This window comes from Echiichthys vipera, assembly GCF_963691815.1.
Source record: "Echiichthys vipera genome assembly, chromosome: 2".
NCBI classification, from domain to species: domain Eukaryota; kingdom Metazoa; phylum Chordata; class Actinopteri; order Perciformes; family Trachinidae; genus Echiichthys; species Echiichthys vipera.
This window is the reverse complement of record NC_139827.1, coordinates 5968120-5982455: the sequence shown is the minus strand read 5'-3', so window position 1 is coordinate 5982455 and position 14336 is coordinate 5968120. Positions and strand designations below refer to the sequence as shown.

Genomic DNA, 14336 nt, shown 5'->3' with positions numbered 1-14336 from the left:
CACACACACACACACACACACACACACAGACATAAGAATGACGAGTTCAATGAAAAAAAAATACAACTGTTAACCATTGCTTAAAGCAATTTCAGTCGAAAGCAACTGGACTTGGGTGGTTCATCAGTCCCAGCCTGGTCCTGGACCAGTCGCAGTCTGGTCCTGGTCCTGGTCCAGTCCCAGCCTGGTCAGATGCGTACATGAACGGATGAAGCCTCTTGGATGAGAGGTGAAACGTCTTTCTAGACAAATAACCAAGTCCAGTTGCTTTTGACTGAAATTGCTTTGAGGATAGCGCTGACCTGGACACATGAGCACATTCACAGGCTGTTAGCCATTCTATTATACTTTATGGATGAATGGGGAAATCAAAAACATGAATAAAAGGCCTCACAGTATCGTCCCAGCCCCACGCCCCCGTAAACGTCACATCCCGACCAATGGGGGTGTCACAGAGAGAGGTTTGATATTTATATAATATTTATAAACCCGGGTGAAAGCAGCAGCAGCAGCGGGGGGGGGGGATCAAATGTCCAGGTGAGGAACAGACTCAGACAACACATTTGTTTCATATTTGGGCTGAGAACATAAATGTCATTAAAGTCCTCCTTCTTCCACATGGAGGTGCTCATGAGCAAGGCACCGACTCCACCTCCAGCGAAGAAACTATTTCTATTACAAAGTGAAGGAAAAGCTGTTGATTGTGAGGTCAGAGCCTTCATTCTGGTTCATTTCTGTGTCCACCAGGAGGATTACATTAATAAAATCCTAATTTATTATCATTTATTATAAACTTACAGTGACAATAACAGTTCAACTTTTCAGAGCAACACAATCGCAAGCACCTTATGTTTTCGAAGAGGAATAAAATTACTTTATCAATTCAATTTTTTCACTCTGTTATTATTTTTCATGTTACACACACAGGTCCGAAATACACACACATGCACAGACAGGACCTGTATACATGCAATTAATGGAGAGATGTCAGAGTGAGGGGGCTGCCAGTGGATCGGCGCCCCGAGCAGTTGGGGGTTTGGTGCCTTGCTCAACAGCACCTCGGCAGTGCCCAGTAGATTAACCAGCGACCCTCTGGTTCCCAGCTAAGTCACCTATGGACTGAGCTACTGCCGCCCCTTTCTCTCATAATCTGCCCACTTATTATTGTATGTTTACATTTGCACTATAGTTAGTCCTCTTATTTATACATTTTATTTTTTTAGGTATGTTTTGACTGTATTTTTGCATTACTGCTTTGACGTGTCTGTGTGTAATGCTGCTGTTACGCTGCCATTTCCCAGCTTGGGATCAATAAAGTATTTCTACTCTATTCTATAACCATCAAGGCAGATAGTTAAGCCTGTGAATGTGCTCATTCGTCCAGGTCATCGTTATCCTCAAAGCAATTTCAGTCAAAAGCAACTGGACTTGGTTATTTGTCTAGGAAGACGTTTCACCTCTCATCCAAGAGGCTTCATCAGTTCATGGACACATCTGACCAGGCTGGGACTGGACCAGGACCAGGACCAGGCTGGGACTGGACCAGGACCAGGACCAGGCTGGGACTGGACAAGGACCAGGACCAGGCTGGGACTGGACAAGGACCAGGACCAGGACCAGGACCAGGCTGGGACTGGTCCAACTATCTGGTGTGGAGATCCAGGTATTTAACCTCTCACAAGGTCGATGATGTCACTGAAACCCTTTGTGCTCCAAGTGCCAACGACCGTCGTTAGAGCGACAGTCGTTTCGACTTCGTTAGTGCTCCATTGAGTCTGAACGACAGTCGTTAAGACTCATTAGAGCATAATAATAACAGACCAACCATGCATACATGAACTGATGAAGCCTCTTGGATGAGAGGTGAAACGTCTTCCTAGTCAAATAACCAAGTCCAGTTGCTTTTGACTGAAATTGCTTTGAGGAGGCAGATAGTTGTTTATCATAAAGGCAATACACCATAAATATGGCGGCTCCTTTTATTAAGCTTTTGGATTTTTCTGTCACCAAATAGAATTGAATGCAAATGTTGAATATTTATTCCACCTGCTGTCTCCCGAGTGCTGATCGGGAGGCAGACACCGTCAATATATTTAAAATAACTCAAGTAGAGGTTGTAGAAGTTAACTATGAGCTTTCTCCTTGATAAACCTCATAATTAGGCCTTAGTAGCCCGTCTGCCGGTGGATAATCCTGTTCCTGATCCTCTGAGCTTCTCTCCTCTCTGTTTGTATCATTCATGTCTCATCAATGCATGTTACTAATTCAACTTCTTCCCCGGAGTTGTTTGCGCTTTGTCGTCTCTCAGGTCTCTGCTGATCGTGGTGGTGCCTGCTGTCGTGGTCCTGCATGACGCTTCCTGCTGCTATTATCACTATTACTCATATAAACTATCATTAGTTTAATAAATTATAAAAATTTGTAGCCATAAAAACATCATCAGTAAGATATCTCATTGTATCACAGCTGTTATTACCACTAATCATCATTGATCATATTTACCAGCATAATTATTATCATTGTCATATTCCATCACCTTAGCTGTGCTTGTTTCTATGATTCTACTTTATTAACTGCCACAACATATAAGTCATTCTCACATTACTATAGATATTATTATAGTTACTGTTACTTAAGGGTTGCTTGCATCTCTGGAAGTGTCTGTCTGTCTGTCTTTGTCTCTCTCTGTCCATCTGTCTGTCTTTTCTCTCTCACCCAAACCTCCTACCCTCACAAATATACACCCAGAGATACACAAGTACATAAACAACCACGCACACAAACATACACTACATACACTCGTCGCTGAGGAGACAAGGCTGGGCACCGAGATCTGAGGTGAGAGCTTACACTGTACATTTATCACAACATCAAATCTGCAACAAAAAAAAAAGAAGAAACTTTTGCTCGTCTACAGTTTAGAGGCGTTCAGAAAAGTGGAATCAAAGAATCTAAATACGTGTCAATGTGACAGTGTGTGTTACTGTGTGAGCTACTCAATAGTCCTGTGGATGCGGACCAACAGTGCCCTCTAGTTTAGCTGAAATCACTTGGACAGACACACTTTTAGGTGATTTTCTATTAAAATATTCCCTTTTTCCCCCAGCAGGATGATGCAAACAACACTGGTGTTCATGTCAAATCACTTTTAGACTTCTCTAGTGGGCACAGTGCCCAGGTATGAGACAGATAGGAAAACACAGGTGTAAACAACATTAATAATGGCTGAACTCCATTTAGCAGCTTTAGTTTTCATTTGTACATCCTCAGTTCCTTCCCTTGCCTCCTCTCCTCATGTATTAGTGCCTCTCTCCTTGGACGTCAGTGAGTGTGGTCTTTACCTACTTTATACGTAGTGTGTCTTGGGATCATTTTTGTTATGATTTGGCACTGTAAATAACATTTAATTGAATTGAATTAGATGCGAAGAGAAGACACAAAGAAAACTATGTAATTTTAAAGTAAAGTCAATTCAATTGGAAAGGTGGAACAGCTGCTATGGTTTGTATATTCCAGATGTGTGTGTGGCGCTCGTTTATAGGTAAAGACTTGTGTAAAAGAGACACACGTGCATCCTCGTCATAGCGCCTCCTCTGCTCAAAATGCATTTTACAAATTGAGTCATACTTTTAAGATGGCGTGCTGATTTGATTTGCACGTCACACGGAGGACAGGGGGGAAAGGAGGCACTACATAGATAAATAAGAAGAGCCTTTGTGCACGTTGCCTCAATTTCACAGCTGCTGATATTAGGCCCATCTGTGTTTTACAAGTCCAAACTGCCTGCTGAGAAAAAGGCCCATTAAATTGACCACAGTAAAGAGAGTAAACACACACGTGAAGCTGCAGGTGTATGGAGATTTTAGGGCGTACTTTAAAGGCGTCCCTGCAGAAACAGAAACCACCGGTCCCTGAGAATGTCACAGAACCAGTTTCTTTCCCTTAAACAACAAGAAATCCCGGAACCAAAACATGTTTCCAGTGGTAGATGTTGATGTTTCTCTCAGAGTTAGTGTATTTTGTCAGGTGTGCTCATCAGATCCAGTACACGAGGATGAAGGTAAAGGACAGTGAGCACGCTGACTGACTGACTGAGGAGCAGAAATAAGGTTGGTTTGACTGATTTGTTTCTTACTTTCTCCATAATAACCTCTTGTGTACAAAATTGCAGTGCGTCTGTTTGTATACGAGGTGATATCATGAACATAAAGTATGTTTTATCATAATGCCAATGTCTACTGGTAGCTGCTGTCAAATGCACTTTGAATTTTGCACAATTGATTTGCAGCTTTGTGGACAAATGTTTTCAGAAGTCCACATTAAATAAATTGAAGCTCACAGCTGCAGCAGAGTTCATGATACTTTGTTTTGATGGTTATATACATTTAGAACAGACTCATGTATGTACTGTATGTAAGCAAAGAAAGACCACAATAACTGAAGTGTCATAAGCAATTGAAGACACTCATTACAGTGAACTTATAGCAATAACTGAAATAACTGACTTTGGAAGACGTTAATCTGAATTTAAGTGGTTTTAATGCATTTCCAGTTCTGCTTTCTCAAGAACTTTGAGATATTGGATGAAAAAACGACATTTTTAAAACCTGATATAAAAAAGAAACCCACTTAAAATTGTTGTTTTCTTTAATTACAAATTAAAAAAGTCAAACTGAAACCACATAAATGATTCAATAGTTTATTAAAGATTGTGAAGTTTTTTCATGCATCTTTTTATCCATTTTGTTGTCTTTTTACCTCATCTGTTATTTCTTTTTCATTTGTCCTTTCTACTGTTCGTTCGTGTCCCATCATTCATCTCACCTTGTTGATGTATGTGTGTGTATATTTGATGTTTTATGGATTTCTAAGCGCATTTGTCTTCTCTCTGTGTGTCAAAGCACTTTGTGAACTTGTTTTTTTAAAGATGCTTTATAAATAAAGTTATTAAAATAAATATTAAGTTCCTATAAGATACGCATTTCTTTGCTTCAATGCTTCAGCTGTGAAAACCCAAAACTTACCTGGAGAACCATCTTTATGTTCAGGACGATTGTGTTTTTCTGCCTCCTGCAGGTCAACTGGTCATGGGTGGCTCCTCCTCCAAAGGGACGTTTACCTGGCAGAAGAAGAAGAAGAAGAAATCTCCTCTGAACAACGCCTGGGGACAGCTCCGGGGGGCGCTGCCCGCTAAGAAACGCAAGAAGAAGAGCAAGCTGTCACTGAACAGACTGAACCTGGATAACCTGAAGAGGGAGAAGAAGCGTTCCCGGAAGAAATTCTCAGTGTCAACAGAGAAGAAAGAGCCGCTATCTCTGAAAAGACTCTCTCTGGGTAACGTGAGGAGGGAGCCGACTGCTCCGGGAGGGCTGGGGAACTCGGGAGAGCAGATAAAGAAGAAGTTTTCTCTCCCTCTGTGATGAAAGACAAATGGAGCAGAAGTGTCTAAACAGAGACTCACTGAGATTCATGACTCTCCAAGAGTGGAGCGCATTAGAGAGAGAGCTTGGCAGGAAGATGGAAAGAGGATCCGTCAGTGAAGAGGCCACAGGAGAGTCAGAGAGATGCATGTGTTCAAAGTTTTAATGTCAGTTACTGAGGGCAGATCATCAGGGCTGGAAAAGAGACTGAAACACAGCGTTACAGACGTGAAAAAGCTCCTTCTTATACACATCTTCATATCAGTTTGACTCAATCTGACCACTCATTCGTGTCCTGTCACGTTTGAAGAAAGAAAAATCATTTTTAAATTCAAAAACATTTCTGCAGATTAATCCTAAAGACAAGCGTGATTTCCCTTTATGGGTTTTTTTGTGTTTTTTTGAGCTGCCTCTGATGACAAATCCCTTTAAGTGCACTAGATACTGTACATTATATTACAATGTGATCATAAATAAAGTTTTATATCACAACCAATTTACAGAAAAAAAAGGAATATTGTGTTTCCACGATGCAAACACCACAGCGTTGGCAGCAAATTGACAAAAAAAAGAGATACACAATAAAACCTTGAGGCAGAAAGCTTGAAGCGTACGGTCTATAGCTACAAAAAGGGTTTTAACTGATACTGCATTCAGCAAATACAGGCTCTTATCCGTTAAATCACACGTCACTGCATTCACGTCTATTTAAGAGGCAAAAATTAAAATGTATCCTCACGTGCACGTCGGAGGATTCGTGTCTCTTCCGCTTCGTGAAGCTTAAAAACGATCAAACGTGTCACACACGCAGAATATTTGGGTAAAAAGTATAAACATCTAAAACATCAGCAGAATCAAAAACTCATGAGATGATTCTGATGGTTTTTTAGCAGAGAAAGTTTTTAGGGTTCGACTTTCTACGCTTTAAAAACAGGGTTAAAACCTTTCGCATCACTTATAAGAACGTTGTACAAAGAGATGGGGGCGATAATAAAAAGGGGCAAAACAAACAAAAGTACACTTGCAGACAGGTGAGTAACTCAGGTGCAAAGGCGTATTGGGAGGAGAAGACGGTGGTGAATAGGACTTAAAACAGGCGTCCTAGCACAGAGCAAGTCACACATTTACTGTAACCCGGCAACCCGAATGTTTCTGTTAAAAATAGCCGGCGTCTGTTCAATAAAACACCGGGGAATTATCTATTAACCATGAACAAACTCATTAATTCAAATATATATATAAAACCCTTTGTAAATAGAGTCGGTATGAGCTTCGGGCCTTTGGCTGCAAACCGTCTTGAATGATAACGTCTCACACTCACTGCTTCTGTTTACACTCAGTTTCATTAGGCACACGTAGCTTAAACCAATAACACAAAAGTGCTGGAATAAATCCTCTCTTTGTGAAGGTTATAATGTTGTCTGATGTCTAAACTGTTTCAGAGGTGTTGATTCAAATGCATGAGCAGGAGCAGGATGTAGTTTACTGTGCTGATGAGCTATATTTGTACATCAGCACCGCAGAGGAACACACGCCTCTCTGTATCATGCAAAACAATTGAAACCGCAGAGTTGAATCAACACCTATGAACATTACACACTTAACGAATGAGGGATTTATTGCAGGACTGTTGCATTAGTTGTTTCAGCCAGCTGCACCTAACAAACACACAGACACATGAATCCAACATGATGGCACTGTATATATACACAATAACTTTTACTTATAACTTGATGGCACTGGAGGGTAAATATTTCCGCTTTGCGACGGTGCACACACTTGAGTCATTCCTCCCACGCACCACCAGCTTGTTCAGCGCCGCTTCTTCTGCCACCATCTGTTTACTGTCCCTTCGTTTGTGTCTCCACAGGAAATGAGCTCTCCAGTGTTGTTCGAGTGGCCCGGTGGTGCAGGGGTTTGCCTTCTTCTCTCTGCTGATGGAGCCACTTGATGCGTTTCAATTAGAAGAGACGTGCAGCTGTAGTTCGAAGTTCATCTCCTGTGCTCAGCGTCGCCTCAGCAGACACAAACCATTGTCTGATGGCAGCAGAGGTTTAGACCCAGTTTTCTTAAAAGAATAAACAGTCTTTGACCCTGACAGGTCAGTCCGCAGTCCGCTGGCTGAGGAAACACAGGTCTTAAGGCTTGTTTATGTGTGCACACACGAAGCGGTAGATCATGTCTGTCTGTGTGTGTGTGTGTGTGTGTGTGTGTCTGCTTGTCTCGAGCGGCGGTGAAAGTTTATCATTGTCTGAGTTAATTTCAGGTTTCCGAAGAGGCGGGGATGCCTGACGAGCCGCTGTGGATGAGAGGCATCCCGTTGCTCCTCTCTGTCGGCTCAGCTCGAGACTTATAGTTCTGAAGTCAGAGAAGTGGAGAGAGTCACAGATGAGGATATGAGAGATGTGAAGAGTTCATATGAGGTAAAGGAATCAGGAAAGGGAAATCAAGAAAAAGGGGAGAAGGTGGAGTAACAAGAAAAAAGAAAGAGAGGAAAATGGGTTAGTCGGGTTCAAACTAGCAAACAGAGTCAAATAGAGCCGAAAGATTAAGACTAGGAAAACAGGTTCATGTGTTACTGCGTCTCCACAGTTTCACATGAATCCAAGTGTAAATTCCACAGGTTATCGCCAAGAAGCAACCGCGCTAAAGGACAAAGACAAAGCAGGCGGACAGACGTGACCAAACAGATGAGATGAGGCAGGTTTATGCATTTATTCAGATTAGTTGCATCAACGCTTGTACAAAAATAAACCCGAAGCAATATGAAAATGTTCCTGAAGTGTCAAAATATCACCAGTAGCCGGCCTATAATATGAAAATAACTATCAACAGACAGAGAATATAGTTTGAGTATACGGTTATCCCTTTAATAGCTCCCCTTCCCTAATTTATACTTGATTTGTAATTATCCTGAAATGTCACTGCATAGTTTTCTATAACAAGAAAAATATGTAGAAGAATGTTTCAGTGAGTCGCTGTACACACGTATATGCATGTACACGCACACACACAAGACCACACACTGCACATCCTGCAAGGCTAAGAGGCTGCAAGCGTGCGGGCGCGTGTGTGTGTGTGACAGCGCATGCCTCCAACATACACACATACCAGAGTAACAAGTCAGAGGAAATGTGGCAAGGAGCATGACGCGCTCTAACCACCAGCACACATCTGGACCGGTTTAAGGCTGAGCAGCACGAGCACACAATCCAACATGCACACATTAGCAAACAGCACACAGAACATGGAAACGTTGTGCTCACTATAAACTAAGCAGCGGTTGCGTAAGACAGCAGGGTAATTCCCCCCAAATAAATCTGTTTATAACACAAGGCAAGAGTGACCATTAAGTCCTCGTTTTATGGGGTTTTAAGAGTGAAGTCACTCAGTGTTTTGCTTCATTTTCGCCTCAGAAAGTTTGAACAAATGTACAAACGTATGGAATTGTATTTGCGTCTAACTGTGGACACATTTAGAGAGTGGGAAATCTTAAAAACTCACACAAACGACCCATTTTGGATTGAAAACGGTGGTTCGCCCAAAAGGTGACACGTTTGCAGCCCTGATCCAATGACCAATAGTGGCTGACACCCTGAGACAAAACAGCCAATCAGGACTAACCTTCTCCATGCCTCTGATTGGCTGAAATTGTGACACACTGCAACAGTCGGTTTGAGCAGGTGTGCAGTCAAACTGTTGAGTGCACAGAGCAAGATGACAGGGCTCAGAGCGATTTCAGTTTGTTCATAAATGAATAATTTCACTACAGAATATCACTTTTGAAGGGCTGCAGTCAACCAAAGCAAAGGTTGACTGAAGTTCTACGTGACAAAGGACACAGTGCTGTGACGTGAGTCTTGTTGACCTTGAGTATTTCATCATAGTTATGTTTAAATGTAGTTTTCTTAACAGAGAGGAATGCAGTGTGACTCCATGCATCTCTTTAAAACGTGGAGCTTGTTTCAACCAGTGGATCGTGCATGTTAGAGATCTGCACGTTGTCTCTGGATTGAGGATTTCTGGCACAACTTCCCCTACTTCCAAGGTTCAACCGAGAAGGGAATGAAGTCTGAAAAGGTCAAAACTCGAATAACACTTGTTGTATAAAGAACTTCTTTATTGTTTTATTGCATTAAAGTCGTTCAATGTACTACGATTGCTGCAGGAGTTTTGACCCTTTGGTTATCTTTAGATTGACTTAAATCAGCCACACTGAGTGCACTGTGTATCACTTTTTTGCAATAGAAGCGTTGCATATATTCAATTTTGGATAAAACGCTGCGCTCGTCACTGTCACTTTTAACCCAGCCTTCCAATCACAGTGATGGAGGGGCGGGAAGAACACTACTAAGACCAACTGTCACATCCTACACGTCAAAAAGCAGCCCAACTGAGGAGAAACCAACACTGCTGGTCATAGACCGGTGTCTCCATCCTCTACGTGCTTCAGCCTTCCTTTCAGCCAGAGCGAGTACTCTCCTCTGTGCTGACATTTTTACTACTTATGTTCTGCATCATAATAACCGAGGGAACCGAAGTGCTCTCAGGTAGGCGTTTTTTTAGATTGGGAAAACACACTTTGGCGAACACACAGCCTTAGAAAAGTAACACCAGCGACCACCATCAACATATCAACCAACTGATCGAACAGAAGCTGTCAGCCTTAAACTTTTGTGGGTGCAAATGTGCTCAAAAGGTCCCAACTGGTGTCCAAGGTTGAGACACACGTGACGCCACACATCAAGGTAGAGGGAAAAATACATTAAACTCAATTGATGACATGTGTCAAAGTCCAGCAAATACAAAAAACCTTAGCATGCCCGAATCAATCAAAACACTAATTTTTACTCTTCTACTTTCTGTATAAAAAGTTGATGAGTGATGGTAAGGGACGTCTGTTTTACCAGAAGAAGCCACTCGATTCACCTGCTGGTAATAAACCGACCGGCATCGTTTAAAAGATGCAAACCTGGAACAAAGTGCAGCTGGTGCGGTTTTCTCTCTAGATCCAATAAGGTTGGATTCTTTATTGGTTATAGACAGGAAGTGAAATAAGAAAACGTGACTGAGGAACAAGACAACAGATGTGAGAGCAGCCCTAGAACAAGACGTGCTGTCACTTCAGCAGCAGCAGCAGTGTGAAGGGGTTAGTTCCTCTGGGTAACCACAGGCTCACTGTGTTGAATCATTTTTGCAAACATCTGTAAGAGTCGTGTTCATTCTCTGCTCTTGTTTGTTCATTTATTCATGTGCAATAATGGACTCATGGCAATAATTGTGTATTTGTGTGAAGTTGTGAAGCACTGCAACATCAATCTGACATCAACACAGTCAGACTGCAGGACAATAAAGTTAATAGATGAGGTTTTTTCAACATATTGTTATTCTTTGCGATCATGTACACCCGAGAAAAGCACCTAAAAAGCAGAAGCGTGTTTGTTTATATTTGAGCAAAGCAGCAAATTAAAGCAGGACAGAAGTGTAATAATTGTTTAGTACAGTATACAAAACACTTTCACATCATAAACCACCACATTCGCATCAAATGAGGATGAATCTGTTTTTTTTCAAGGCTGACATTTCCTTTCTTACAGTGGATCAGGTGTGATCCTTTACGATATGCACCAGTCATCAGTGTTTTTTTAAACTATTTTCAGGGGGACATGAGTGCCGTTTCAACTGATTTTAGACTGCAGTTACAGAGCGACATTATCGCTCATTTGGAGTTGTGTTTCTGGCACAATAGCAAATGTTACGTGTAATATTCACACAGATCCTCTACTGCAGGGGTGTCCAATCCTGCTCCTGGAGAGCCACTGTCCTGCATGTTTTAGGTTTCTCCCTGCTCCAACACACCTGAGTCTAACGATGTGCTCGTTATCAAGCAGCTGAAGCTCGTCACAGGTTTGAAAATCGTTAGACTCGGGTGTGTTAGAGCAGGGAGGAACCTAAAACATGCAGGACAGTGGCTCTCAAGGAACAGGATTGGAAACCCCTGCTCTACTGTGATCACCAGATAATGTACAGTGGCTTTCCCACTGAGAGCAGCTGCCGACTGTGGCCGACAAACGACGCTTCGAGAGCGGCGAGTGAACCTAAACTATAAAAAGCTCTGTAAAGCCGAGAGGAGCTTCAGAATCAGGTGATAATTCTCTATAGGTTCACCATTGCATCGTTATTGTGAAAATATTAATAATAGATGCTTTAAGTGAAGTAAGTTTTCTTGTTTGTCTGTTTGTTTTCTTTAAAAAGGTCCTGTTAAAGAGATTGAACAGTAAAGATTTTACTCATTTTTAATCCAGGTTTGTGTTTAATCGAGGATTTTAGTTTGATGTGTTTTCTCATGTGATTTGCAAAAATCCTATGTATTTATTTTCTATATTAAAGCTGCTGTCGGCACGTCTGGCACAACGAGTTTACTCAGTCAAATTTCGAATGTTTACAACTCTCACGCCCCTCCCCCTCTACCACTGAGCTCCTCCGCTCCGTGCTCATCAGTGCGCGTGTACCAGATCCCTGTGAACGCGCCCCGTCGTCTCTCATCAATAAACACCATGGAGTACATGCTACATGGAGGCAGGCTGGCTAACTTACTCATAGATAGCAACTGCTAACGTCATTTAGTGCATGCATAGCTTGAGACCTGTGCCTGGGGGATCTGTGGTGAGTGCACGAACTAACAGTCAGCCGTGCACCGAGTTGACAGGTTGACACGGGCACTGTGGATTTTTGCAAAACACACAACAGGCTCTATGTGCACGTAGAGGCACGCTTTTTTTTTTTTTCTAAATCCGGATGATCTATGTTGTTCTATGGGAGCATAGAAACCACGATTTTCAGATTCTTTTTGGGAAGTGAAAAGTAAAACTGAAAATAATGAGCCGCATTCAAATGTAACCTCAAATTGTCAAGTGGTCCAAGTTTGTCATAGCTCTTAAGCTGTTTGAGTGGTGGCTGGCAGGGTCGTACTGTATGTGGTCAACAGATAATCATAGTCATCTGTCTGCAGTCAGTGTGGTTTCATTATTAACAGTCCTTAGTGCGAGTGCTTGTTTTGTTTGTGACCGCTGTCGGTGGCTCCGTTGCTCTCGGACAGTACCTCTTGCTCCAGGGTGTTAAAGTGAACTCCGGAGATGCTCTTGTGGTTGCTGCCCCGCCTGCACAGGCAGCACAGGATCTCCTTGAAGGTCCTCCTCATGTCTTTGTCCCTGAAGGAGTAGATGATGGGGTTGACGAAGGAGTTGCACTCGGCCAGCACCAGGAAGTACTTCTCGTAGCGCAGCACCTTACACTCGTCGCAGCCAAGACCGTCGAGCAGAAGCACGACCAGGCCGGGCGTCCAGCAGATCACAAAACAGCCTGCAGGGGGAGCGGCGGTACAGAAGGTCATTAGAAAACGTCATAACATTAGAAACTACAACAAAAGGTGTGGATAGTGGCGGATAAAATGGGGGGAATTAACAGACTGCAGACAAAGTTGTAAAGAATGTGAAGATATGGGGGCTAACTAAGGGAGAGAGGGAACGTACTGTACATTCCTCTGTAGGACAGTGTGTGTGTGTGTGTGTGTGTGTGTGTGTGTGTGTGTGTGTGTGTGTGTGTGTGTGTGTGTGTGTGGTTTAGTCTGTATGATCAGATTTCATTACCATAATACTCTATTAGGCAGCTCAGGAATTCATTATGTGCACACATTCTCAGCACTAATATATGCACACGTACGGGCTACAAACGGAAATATGAAGACGATGTGGTAACACACTCTCTCACACACAATGTGTAATGCATTCCTGAGCCCCTGACCATAGCCTTAACTGTCACAGCTGCATGCTTAACCTCCAATCTACATCTAAGCCAAAGTGTTAACCCTCAAAGAGCACTTTGAAAACATGAGGAAAGGCTAAAATGTCCACAATCACAAGATCGAAAAACTCTAATTGGTCCTCACAAGCAGAGAAGTACAAGATTACACACACACACACACACACACACACACTCTCAGTGGTGTCATACGGGGCAGGGGAGAAGCTGTTTTCTGTCACAGGAACTGAGCTATGCAGCTCCCTGTCAGGGCATGCTCAGGGTTTTCCTCGGCCCCATCACATGCCGGAGGTGATGAGTCTCTGCTGCTGAGCGACGGCAGAAAGAAGTGTAACTTTTTAAAGGCTTTGAGGAATTTAATCGAAAGTTCAAAATGTGAGAGCAGGGCGCAGGGGAGGCTGGGAAAGGGAGCAGAGAGGAGCGAGGGAGAACGGCCAGTTCAGCAGAAAAACAGGAGAAATCAGAGGGAAGGAGTGAATGTCTGAGTGAATGTCTGAGTGTGTGTGTGTGTGTGTGTGTGGGGGGGGGGGGGGGGGGGGGTAGTAGAGTTTGCTTGAACAAGTACAGACAGGCTAAGAGAAGAGCCTGCGAGGCAGAGTGTGTTTGAGACTGTCATGTTATTCTGTGAAGGCTCAGGGGAGCTTTTCCCTAAAAACGCATCTCGTACACATACATGTCGTACATATGTGGGTTTGCACAAATAAACGCCCTGAAAAACAGTTTCCAAAAGAGATTTCTGTGCTTTTTCTGTGCTTTTCTTGCAAGTTTAAAGTCTCTTTAAAGTCTCCATCTCCTGCGAAATCACACTATTTAGGAAAAAAAGGGACAGGTCAATGAATTTTAGGACCACAAACGCTCAAAAGATGTTGTTTCCTGCTGCGAGGAAACCAGACTCATCACTGTTTACAGTAAACAAAGTCCTCCTAACATGAAGTCACCACAACACAGATTGGCTGACGGCGTGTGGGAGGCCTTGTTTTCTTTACATATTGGAAACAAAAAGAATAAACGGGGAGGAAACGCAAACGGAGATGCTGACTATTCACCAGATTAACACGAAGAATTGCTGAAGTCAACACAAATAGATTCCCAGTT

The 14336-nt window shown here is 42.7% G+C and overlaps 1 protein-coding gene across 3 annotated transcripts in view; it reads right to left on the bottom strand.

Annotated features, from left to right (window-relative positions):
• The window catches only part of lpar2b (lysophosphatidic acid receptor 2b), a 173591-nt gene that overhangs the window by 145765 nt on the left and 13490 nt on the right, over nt 1-14336 (bottom strand). For 2 of the 3 annotated variants that reach the window (XM_083930602.1, XM_083930601.1), the window contains exons 4-5: nt 12523-12782; nt 5088-7778 (exon numbers count right to left, since the gene is read on the bottom strand). In XM_083930602.1, coding sequence (XP_083786728.1) covers nt 7683-7778; nt 12523-12782 — 356 coding nt within the window. In that variant the 3' untranslated portion in view covers nt 5088-7682. Of the gene's footprint in view, nt 1-5087; nt 7779-9922; nt 12783-14336 lie in introns of those variants that run through there. The other variant, XR_014593566.1, reaches the window with a different exon arrangement.